The following is a 10,757-nucleotide window of genomic DNA, read 5'->3' as shown; positions in this document are numbered from 1 at the left end:
TGTTTTATGAATATCAAAACCAAAAACAGGCTTACACTATTTTTTTTGGAAAATTCCAATGAAACCACGGTTTTCCCTAGGTAAAGTGAAGGCAAAAACATATCCCGCCATGGTCTCTTACTGTCTAATGTTCATTTATAATTAATTCAAATAGTAGCAAATGAAAATGCACCTGAAGATCATGTTACAACTACAATCTGGTGTAAGGTAAACGCAGCACTACAAATGCCAAATTATGCCGTCAAAAATCAATTCAACGAAGAAAATGATAATTTATATAAAATATTCACAATGATGAACACTAGCTTTAAATGAAATTTTTTTTACAGTGGATAAAGTCAATTCCTATGAATTTAAAACCAGAACTATCTATTGAATTCTATTCCATTTAAATATATTTGTACTGAACATAATTATAGCCATTCAACTAAACATTTTGACAATAATGAAAACGATAACATTGAAGGTTTCGTAGACTTCGGTCCAAATTTGCAGTCAAAGTGTTTCTAATTCAAATGGCCTGTTCACTGGGATTAGGAGAGTTAACAATTGAAAGCACATACACAGCAGAGTTCCTCTTACACATGAACGGCCTTTTTGATTGCTGCAATAGCAGAACATTAAACAATGAAACACACTAAGAGAGCAATGACTGATCAATCCATCCACATACCAATGCTGAAAGAAAAATTGGAAAGGTTTAATCCATGGTAGCTTCAGAACTGTAGGTATAAAACCTTACCTTGTATTGAAGGGTGGAAACTATCAATTCAGTCTTTGCTACTCCTATGGAATGATATAAAGGATAATTTTTGTTTTAAGTTCTTAGTAACTGGAAGAATTAGTCAAGATTTTTAGAAAACTACTTTGGTTCCATTCGCCAATAAGGTTTACATAGAGCCACGTAGCAGCCATAGCGAGAAGCTTAAAAACTACTGGATTTTCGTCTGCTAAGCAGACGCTTTGGTCTCTTATCAAGGAAAATAGTCTGCTTAGCAGACGATAATCCAGTAATTTATGAGTTTCTCCCTTTGGCCGCTACACGGCTCTATGTAAACCTAAAAGGCTAATTGAGATCATCCAAATCCTCAACAATACCAGGCAGCATACAGAGCTGCATCTTAAAACCATCAGATTCATATTGAATTGACAATTTGGATGACTTTATTTTAAACAGACTCGTTTAAAGTACCAGCTCCTGGACCATGATGAAGATTTGTCCAATTATGATAACCATTGGGTTTTGCAAGGTAAAGGACAATTCACTGACGAAGATTTAGAAATTTGCAAAGCCATTAAAAGTCCAAACCTTCTAAAAAAATATTCTTAATTATATTTCAGAATATTTAATTCACCGCTGCTATTCAAAACACCAATGTTCTACCATGGTTTTGGTATATTTAATTAAGACTTGGCCAGCCCATAACATATTCCACTTTAGATTCCACGAATTTCTTTTGATATATTAAAAAAGTATAGTTGTTAATATTGAAATGAAATAGGGAGGGATTTTTCTTGTACTTACTTTTTATATTTCTTACGAAATCAACTGTTTTACTTAAAAAGTTAAAATAATTCAACATCACAGCTGACTGAGCTGAATTCAACTTTAACCTACTGAGAGCAAAATTTATTTTTCTTTGATAAGCAATTTTACAGTGCCATCGTGTGTCCGGGAATTGCAAACACCGTCGTCTGCTTCTTCAACGCTCTCATGGGGAAAAAACGTACCACGAAATTTTAACATTACGGGGATAGGAAGAGGCGCCTCTCTGTAGCGAAGCGACTTTACACTCTCTGCATTAACCCCTGAGCTTATACCTGATTGGTTAACGGGATTTGGTTCGTGTGAAAGCCGAGTTGAAAAACGCCGAAAATAAGTGGAATTTCCAATGTTTTTTAAGATTTAAACGGCATTCTAATTATAATTTTTCAGTATGTTGTTATTATTAGTATACGGTAGTTAAAAATCTAGAAAAAAAATTGAAAATTATCGCTGCATTCGTAAGAATTTCGCCGATGTTGCTTTTCGTTGACAATTAGGCCTTGGTCGAACATTGTGGAATTCTTTTCAATCTCTTGAGAAGGTATATGATGGTGGTTGACTGTTGGTGGTTTTTGTATGTCTAGTACATTGGTTATTGGGGATTAAATTAATTACAGAAGACTATGTGAATTCAAGCCAAACTTGCCTTAAATCTTACGAACTAAAAAGCTTAATATAATTTTTTTTCTGAAAAAACGTTCATGGCATCTTAGACCTTCATTAAGTTTTTTTTTAAGTCATTATTAACTGGATTATAGGCATGGTTCTTTAAAAATATATGGGTTTTCCTTACTGTACAAATATTGCAGTTTTGAATTATTTATTTTTTAGTATTGTGTGAAACATGCAGAAGGTTCCAGCAGGTAGTGTTTCTTCTGGTAGACCAATAAAATGTGTTGTAGTTGGAGATGGAACAGTTGGAAAAACATGCATGTTAATTTCATATACTACGGATAGTTTTCCTGGAGAATATGTCCCTACTGTGTAAGATAATGAGATTTTTACATTGTAAGAGAGTTTTCAGAAAGGTGATTGTAACAATTGAATTTATCTTAAAAAGTTTCGATAACTATTCTGCGGCGATGATGTGCGATGGAATCCCAGTTAGCCTTGGATTATGGGATACCGCTGGTCAGGAAGATTATGATAGGCTGAGGCCACTCTCGTATCCTCAGACAGATGTCTTCCTTATATGTTTCAGCGTAGTCAGTCCTTCCTCTTTTGAAAATGTTACTGCAAAATGGTACCCTGAGATTAAACATCACTGCCCAGATGCGCCTCTTATTCTAGTTGGTCAGTTATTATTTTGCAAAATCTATAGTTACATTCTTCCTGTGAAATTTATTTTATTTTTAATTTAATTAGGGACCAAAATTGATTTAAGGGATGACAAAGAGACTCTACAGCAGTTAGCCGAGCAAGGTTCTATGGCTGTTAAGAGAGAGCAGGGCCAAAAACTAGCTTCTAAAATTAGAGCAGTCAAATATTTAGAATGCTCTGCACTCACTCAAAGGGGCTTAAAGCAGGTAAATATTTTTTTTTTATATTTTAGAATTCTGTTAACATTTTTAGAATAGCAATTCATATAGTAATGGGATGAATTGGTCAGACACCAGAGTTAAAATTTGTAAAGGATTTTTCATTTGGGAAGAATTTAAAAAATTAATTATTTGAATTATGTGAAAGATTTTGAGGATCAGTAGTTTAGAAAAGGCATGAAGGTCACTACAACAAATTTTCATCTTCATTTAGACACCTCTTTTAATTTTTACATAATTATGAATCCCCACTTGATGAATGTCTAGCAACCTCACTGTTGAGGTATAAATTGTAAGTATAAAGCAATATGAGGCTTATACACGAGGTTATATTTAGAATTGGAAGACTTTTTAGGTATATTTTGAATACATAATTAAATTTTAATGCCAGTTTCATTTGACAGGGATTTTCGGGGTATACTAACTTTTTTGGTGGGACATATTTTTTGCTCTATACTCTCAGTATAACTAATCCATACCCTAAAATTTGTGTGCTAAGGTTTTTGATGAGGCTGTACGTGCCGTTTTACGACCTGAACCTCAAAAAAGGAGACAAAGGAAATGCAAACTAGTCTAAAATAAACAAAAATAATTTTTCCGCTGTGTCTGAATGAGAGTTTTTCTTTGGAGATTAAAAGAAAGAAAACTCAAAACTTCGTCCTAAAAAATACAAGTTTAGTTTTTAATTTAATTATTACCCATCACTCATTAGTAAGTTTTTGAATGCTCTTGTAGAATACTTAACTTAAGCCGTATTTTCAATAATTATCCATGTGTAGCCAAGATTAAATGGAAAACAAGGCTGACTACTTAAAAAAAAGATTTTTTTAAGTTTTCGCTAGCTCCGGTTAAGACGCAACAGTCTAAAGAAACATTTTATTATGCGGCACTAAATAATCACTAGTCTTGCAAATCTAGCTTTGAAATAATTTACCAAAAAGTTTAGCCACCTGTAGCAAGTAATGTCACTGTAGAATATAGAAATTCGTCCCCGGCTTGAACTCTGATATGTGTATCGGAAAAAGATATTTGGCGCAAAACCAGATTCTTATGCACATTTTTTGATAGGCCTTTTAATGCAGCTATTTTTAAACAAAAAGTGCGACTTTTTAGGTCTTTTTTATATAAAAACTTAAACTAAACCTCCGTGCAACAGTGTGTTGCAGTTTCGTGTTATTAAGACTTACGTGACAGTGTTGCCATTTCTCTCACTACCGGTTTTGTTATTTTTGTGTGATTTTTTTTAAAGGTTAACAGTTTTAGGTAGTAATACTCTATACCAGTGGAAAGATGTAGACTAAGTGGTTTTAAGCCGAAGGTAGTTTTTTTAATTACCATTATAATCCAATAAGTCTATCATAGTGATAGACTTGCGATATAATATTTTTTGCTCATGCCTAATGAGAATTGAGTTTAGTTACGAACCAAAGATACTAAAGAAAAAAAATCGTATTTTAAAGTAGTTCAATAAATTTCTACTTTGCCTCACTCTGGTTATAAGACTTAATTATTTATTTTTACCTGTAGAAGATTAACTGTATAACAAAATATTTTGTGTCAAAATTATGTAAATTGGGTTAAATTCTGAATAACTTGGAACTAACTAAATTACGTAAAAGTCAAAATTGTTATTTTCCACACACTTATAAGTTAACCCATTCTAGTTAAAGGGGTCCCTCACTCACAACAGGGGAAGGCATAGGGGTCACAAAAAAACTGGTTTTCAAGCACACTGCAAGTCTGGATTTTATGTTGCCCCTGTTGCGAGTGATGGATCCCTTTAAATTTAGATCATACCTATTCTAACTTTTTCATTTTAACAGAATTTATTTTACTCACACTTTATGGCATTTTCAAGTATAAAGTTAACTTATGAGAGCTTTTGTGTAAAAATTTCTTTGTTTTCAACAAACTAAACTGCTTTAATGGACCTAATTTTCCCATCTTAAATATTGTTAACGCCTTATTCATTGAAAAAAATAATTGTGTGCCAATTTTTATTAATTTGATTCATATCTGTTTTTCATGATATTTATAAGAATTTCGCCTTTTAGTAGCATTTTTCCAGTATGCTTGTGTATATTTTTCATATGAAGGTTGAGTGTGATTTATTTTTGGAGTTTTTAATATTTAAGAAAATATCACCCAGTGTATAACCAAGGCATCTAATCATAGCTGCAAGTGTTTTTTATTTATTTTATATTTTAACCCCCGAAAGCTTAGAAAGAAAAAAAAATATTGTTATTTTGCATGGATATTATGAGAATTTTTATTACTTATTTAAAGAGAAACTGACTGCTGGTAAAATACCCCTTTATATTGAAATTAATATTTTGAATATTAAATTTTTCCATATAAGAAACTGCGGTAAACTTTAGGGTGTATATCAAAAGTTTGGAAAAAAAGTGGAGGGAAATATATTTAAGAAAGATTAAAAGAGTAAAAAACTAGTTAATATAACTAAAAATAACTGTCCAGGATTTAAGGAGAAACAATGTTTGTTGAGCTTTGTGAGCTTGGCAAAAAACCAAATTAAAAAAAAATGCAAACAGAGAGGTGTATTGAAGATGCACATTGTCCTCTCCAAAGTTTTCTTTGCCATTTGTATAAAAAATAAACCAGGCTATTAATAAAAGTTTTGATTTTTTATCAAATTCTACTGATCTAATTCTGTCCACTTCCAGGCCCTTTCAAACCCTATTTGAGTGTCATTTTGAAAACCAAAATAATACGTTAAATAAGTGTTTATTTTGCTCAGAAGAATTTGTTAAGTGGAATGATACAAAAAAGTACTAGGAGAATTTATCGAATATTGGTTATGAAAATTATATACATGAATTAAATCGTTTAGGTAAAGAGATATTTGTTTATAGAATTTCAGAACATTCATAATTGAAAAGGAAAAAAGGCATCGGACTTAGCATCGGCTAAAATGTAGCTTTACATGCTAGTCTTCATAAATGATCCCATTTCATTCGAATATCTTTTCCAATTCTACCATTAACATTAATCTTAGTACTAATCGAAGTAATAATCTACATGTGTAATTTAACCCAAACCATTTTTACCAATAATATAATATTTGTTCAAAAGTAAAATTAAAATTTTTCCCCAATGTATAAATTATTAGTACTATTAGACCTAATTTGTATTTTTAAACAGTCATTTTATAACTTAAATCTAAAAGTTTATAAATTATATGATTTTTCTCCTATTTGTAATTTCTTACAAGTCAAATTGATCTTGAAGCTTGTGAAAGCCCCCAGTTTGTTGCCCAGTGTTCTGCGAGTGACCCAAAGCTGGTTGACGTAACATAACATGGTTATCTATTATTTGAAACAGTTCTGGAACTGATGGTATCCGCCCAGTGTCTATTTTAGACCAAACTGGCACATCTGAAGGAAACCAAAAACAGTTAAATTGAAACATTAGGCTATGATTAAAATGGCAGTTACCGTTGAATGATATTTCAAATGCCCCCGTGGATACTAACTGGCCTTCAATGGTATTACTCATGAAAAATATTACCAAACAGGCGTACAACTGAAAATATAGATAAATTAGTTTCCATTATATATTTTTCTTTGGGAGATAAACTGACTTTATTGTTTAACATCCAGCTGAAAATTCTTGATGTAGGAACACCAAAATAAGGGAAAGGATCTATTCCACCTAACACTAACGCAATGAGCAATAATTTAGCAACACCCAAAGCTTGGGCAAGACGCATGTACAAAGGTGGTGGTGGATAAGTGTCTCCATGAACAGTTATTTCAGGATACTTTTGGTTAAGCAAACTGGCGTACTGTTCGAAGACTCTTCTGTATCCTCATGAGTAGCTAGAAATAACAAGGTTATGTAATAAACATGATTGCCCAAATCAAAAATTAAACCAAGGCCCAAGAAAATATACGTGAGTTTACCAGTATAAAAACTTCAACGTCGGCCCGGTGAACGTATGTTGGAATTTAGTTAAAGGGATTTCTTTGGTAGAAACGGATGAATCATGTTCTTCAGAGTGAAAAAATTCTTTTACCGAAAAATATATAAATATAAGAAATACGCCACCGTAAATATAGCGGGACGCATTGTCTGCCATTTTTAAACTTTAGCGTTTGTAATTGCGTAATTGATCTTTCCGGATGCTTTCCGGTGTCATATCAAGGCCAAAGGTTACAAAATCACGTGGTTGCTTTCATCAAAACAAGCCACGTGGTCATCAACACGTAAATTCCGAAACTGAAACCGCGCATTATTCGGGAAGGAAATAAAACGGTATTCCTGTTAGGCAGAGGCTTAAAGCCTTTAAAGAATAAATATATAATGGAACTACATTCGGAAGGCAGCTTCATAACTTTACCCAATGAGCTAATAACTAAGATATTTAAATTTGCTCATCCGTCGGTTTTGATTAGGACTGCCTTATCTAATGAAATTGTATTGAAACATTTTACGTTTGTTTCTGAAGTATTAAGGTAACTACATAAAATAATTATAGCCTTATGGTAACTATATGGATATAGCATAATGAAATTGAATTTATTCATATCTTGAGAATAATGTGTTCTTTAGAACCCTTGATTTTTGTGACAAAACTTTAATTTCTACTGCTAATCTGAGAGAGTATCTAAAGTCTGCAAAAAGGAGAAAAGAGATCGTAAATTTATGCGTTAGTGGATATGCAAATTTGGGATGTGTTTTGTTTAATACAAGTTATCCTTGGTCAAGACTTCGTAAACTCAACATATCTCATTCTGGCATTGATGTTGTGGGACTTTTCTCAATTTTGAACAATCTTCATGTGTGTTTTTAATCTATAAATACCTCGCTACTTAAGTTCCAAAATCAAGTACCTTAAAAAATTACATTTGAGTAAAAAAAATTTGTCTTAAAAATTTATATAATGCAATGCTTTTTAAATATGGAAACTATAGGGATCAAGGTACCTGGTTTTGAAACATTTGTTCAAAATATTTTAACACTTGACTTATTTTATTTCAAGGAATTAGAAGAACTCACTTGGTCAACTTTTTCTCTGACCAGCAACAGTTACGATGTTTCTAGTCCCAATCTTAAGCGACAGAAAGTTGAATCAATATTTACAGATTTTAACATTAAGAGACTAAAAAAATTAAATTTAGAAGTTTTGTGTCATCAAAAGTTCCTTCGAAACCTTCTTGTTTTTCTTTCTTTTTTTAATGGTTAGTTCTTAAAATATATTTCCATCAATTTATCTAAGTTTTTTAAAATTTGAATTTTTCAGAGATAACGTTTTTATGCTTAAGCATTTCACACGTTATTGTTCAACCACTCAAATCTAAATCTCTAGATGCTCTCTATTCTACTACTGAAAAAGAAGGAGGTTTTGAAAATTTACAGGAATTTTATATCACTTCCAACAATCAGATTCTGACCAAAGATTCTGCTGTTACTATTGAAGAAACATGTATTTGCCAGTTTTTGTTTAATTTTTTTGAGGAACGTGTTAAAAACATTACAGTTCTCAAAAGAAGTCTTGGATATATTCCTGTTTCTCTCATCTGTAAGCCGTTTTGTAGCTTAACATTTGACATTACTTGAAGAAGTTATTTATATATATAGGTCAAAATAAGCTGTATCAGTCTCTAACAAAGAACGGTCTATCCTCTGTGAATATTCAATTTCAAATTCTAAATACTGAAACCACAGAGTGGATTGTGTGTAACGGTGGCATAAAACTAAGATGCTTAACCCTCAATCGTTGTGGTTATGTAAGAATTTACTGTAATTTATTATTTAAATTTAACAATATTAATATTTTTTTTATAAGTAGCATACTACAATGACAAATATTTGGCCTGATATTGTTGAAAATTGTCCAAATATAGAAGAACTTAATTTAGATGATTTTCGCGGTGATCCTCTTCATTTATATCATTTTATCTCGAAATTAACTAGTAATTTATTAAGAGTAGCAGATGTGAAAAGTTTATTTTTAATATGTTTTGTTTTAACAGAATTGAAAGCTTTATTATTATCTCAAGATCTTATTGGGCGCTTAAGCAATGCAAAACCTCAACAGCCAGATCAAAGTTTTATTGGTAAACAAAAAAGAGTGGCTCAGCAATGTGATATTTCTGTTAGTATTTTTTGCATTTGAATAATTTTGGGTACCTTTCTAAAATTCTTGCCTTTTATCAGGAAAACACTCTTAATATGGTTAATGATCGATTGGAACAACTTGAAATTCGGTCTAAATTCGAAAGAACGTTGAAGCATAACATTATGGACAAAGATTTAGAGCGAATTTCCCGCTTTATTAATCTCAGACAATTAACTCTTTCTTACATTTTTGGCTGTATAAGTGGCGATTGTTTTAAAACCATATTCTCTAATTGCCAAATGTTGACAACACTTAGAGTACATCATTTGGATAGAAATCGATCGAAGGTTTGTGGTTATCAAAATGCGTTGAGTGAAGCTTTACCATTGTTAAAAAGCATTGAAATTTTAAGGTACATAAAAAAAATTATATTATTTTTGACATATATGGTAATTAATTGATTGAAATCTATAATTCAACTATAGTCTTCATCATAACAAGTTAATCTGGCCTAGAAATTCTTTATGGGAGTCAATGGCCAAGTTAAGGAAGTTAAAGCAATTATGTATAGGCAGTGTTCATTATGATATTGCAAGATTGAATGTGATTGAAGAGTTCCTTAGTCAGGTTCCTTATTTAGAAACTATCCACATTCATGCCAAAATTCAAAATTTTAAACAGTTGGATTCTCTAATTAAAAAGTAAGTTTTGTAGCTTTAGACTTAATTTTTAAAATAAAAATTATTTTAATTATTGTAGGCATAAGTGTTTTGCTAATAAACCAAGCGCAGAAATAATAGTTCATAATGTTGCGCACACAAGTCTCCTAAGTGATGGAGATTGGGATCACTCATTATCCTTTAAAAATACGAAGTATCTTTGTTTTGCCATTTCTGAAATAGGAACTGAAACTCTAAATTGTTTGTAAAAGTCGAACGGAAATACGTTTGGAACATTTTATTGAGATTTTCACTTTAAAAATAAATAATACGCGAAACTCCAAATGTTAAGTTGCATTTTATGTTTTCCACCTTTAAAAATTCAAAATATCACGTGGCAAACAGGCAGCTTTGCCAGATGTACCAAGGATCCGTGGTAAGAGGATCCTTGGATGTACGATCACGGTGGCTGGCCCATCGCACGTTGAGCAAGCACGTGCAGGGGGCCGTGGCAGGATAATTAAGCCATCGTTACCATAATCAATGTATGGTGTCATGGAAGATGGTGTGAAGATCAGAAGACCCCGTTTGTCCATGGACAATGGTTTGTCATAAGCACCAATAATAATGTAAAAAAAAAGCTGGATGATAGCATGGGCTAATAAAAGATATGATGATAGTAAGTGTCGATACGCCTAAAATATTATCCATGTACAAAATATATCTTAAATAATGTGGTGCCGACCATAGAGATAGAAACTAGATGTCACGGACATTAAGTATACATAATGTATTAACTATATTTTAAATATTAAATTTAAATTTGAACAAATTTAAAATCACCTTTTACATTAAAGGGATCCATCACTCACAACAGGGGTAGTCATAGGGGTAACATAATATATTTCTAAAAGGTAGCCCTATATCATGGA

General features: G+C 31.8%; 3 protein-coding genes and 1 long non-coding RNA gene across 6 annotated transcripts; 2 read left to right on the top strand and 2 right to left on the bottom strand.

The window, feature by feature from the left end:
- Positions 1–406: 406 nt before the first annotated feature.
- Positions 407–1,436, bottom strand: LOC149951964 (uncharacterized). The gene is made up of 4 exons (XR_016479884.1): positions 1,385–1,436; positions 1,193–1,312; positions 738–786; positions 407–604 (listed from the first exon to the last, which is right to left on the bottom strand). It is a non-coding gene; the product is annotated as an uncharacterized LOC149951964 (long non-coding RNA).
- Positions 1,437–1,806: 370 nt separating this feature from the next.
- Mtl (Rac family small GTPase Mtl) lies at positions 1,807–5,729 on the top strand. 2 transcript variants are annotated; one of them, XR_016479883.1, is made up of 6 exons: positions 1,807–2,087; positions 2,378–2,530; positions 2,607–2,839; positions 2,912–3,072; positions 3,584–3,795; positions 3,864–5,729. XR_016479883.1 is itself a non-coding variant. In XM_090168423.1 (5 exons), exons 2-5 carry the CDS (start codon positions 2,391–2,393, stop codon positions 3,659–3,661), a joined length of 612 nt encoding a protein of 203 aa, XP_090024549.1. In that variant the 5' UTR covers positions 1,807–2,087; positions 2,378–2,390; the 3' UTR covers positions 3,662–5,729. The 2 variants fall into 2 exon arrangements, 1 of the variants encoding a protein (XP_090024549.1); XM_090168423.1 differs by having other exon boundaries at positions 3,584–5,729.
- An 84-nt stretch (positions 5,730–5,813) lies between these two features.
- Positions 5,814–7,213, bottom strand: SelT (selenoprotein T). The gene is made up of 4 exons (XM_090168424.1): positions 7,008–7,213; positions 6,686–6,923; positions 6,540–6,627; positions 5,814–6,479 (listed from the first exon to the last, which is right to left on the bottom strand). Exons 2-4 carry the CDS (start codon positions 6,812–6,814, stop codon positions 6,310–6,312), a joined length of 387 nt encoding a protein of 128 aa, XP_090024550.1. The 5' UTR covers positions 6,815–6,923; positions 7,008–7,213; the 3' UTR covers positions 5,814–6,309.
- Positions 7,214–7,245: 32 nt separating this feature from the next.
- Positions 7,246–10,312, top strand: LOC149951961 (uncharacterized). Of its 2 annotated transcripts, none has more exons than XM_090168422.1 (10): positions 7,246–7,559; positions 7,657–7,885; positions 8,087–8,285; positions 8,348–8,626; positions 8,686–8,834; positions 8,897–8,978; positions 9,081–9,202; positions 9,265–9,578; positions 9,652–9,867; positions 9,926–10,312. In XM_090168422.1, the coding sequence occupies exons 1-10, from the start codon at positions 7,408–7,410 to the stop codon at positions 10,092–10,094; spliced, it is 1,911 nt and encodes a 636-aa protein (XP_090024548.1). In that variant the 5' UTR covers positions 7,246–7,407; the 3' UTR covers positions 10,095–10,312. The 2 variants fall into 2 exon arrangements, with proteins under 2 accessions (XP_090024548.1, XP_090024547.1); XM_090168421.1 differs by having other exon boundaries at positions 7,253–7,559; positions 8,897–9,020.
- The last annotated feature ends 445 nt before the right edge of the window (positions 10,313–10,757 follow it).

This window comes from Leiobunum rupestre, chromosome 3 (genome assembly GCF_980474605.1).
Source record: "Leiobunum rupestre chromosome 3, qqLeiRupe1.1.hap1, whole genome shotgun sequence".
NCBI lineage: Eukaryota > Metazoa > Arthropoda > Arachnida > Opiliones > Sclerosomatidae > Leiobunum > Leiobunum rupestre.
The sequence above is the reverse complement of the archived record's forward strand: the minus strand, read 5'-3'. Positions and strand labels throughout refer to the sequence as shown.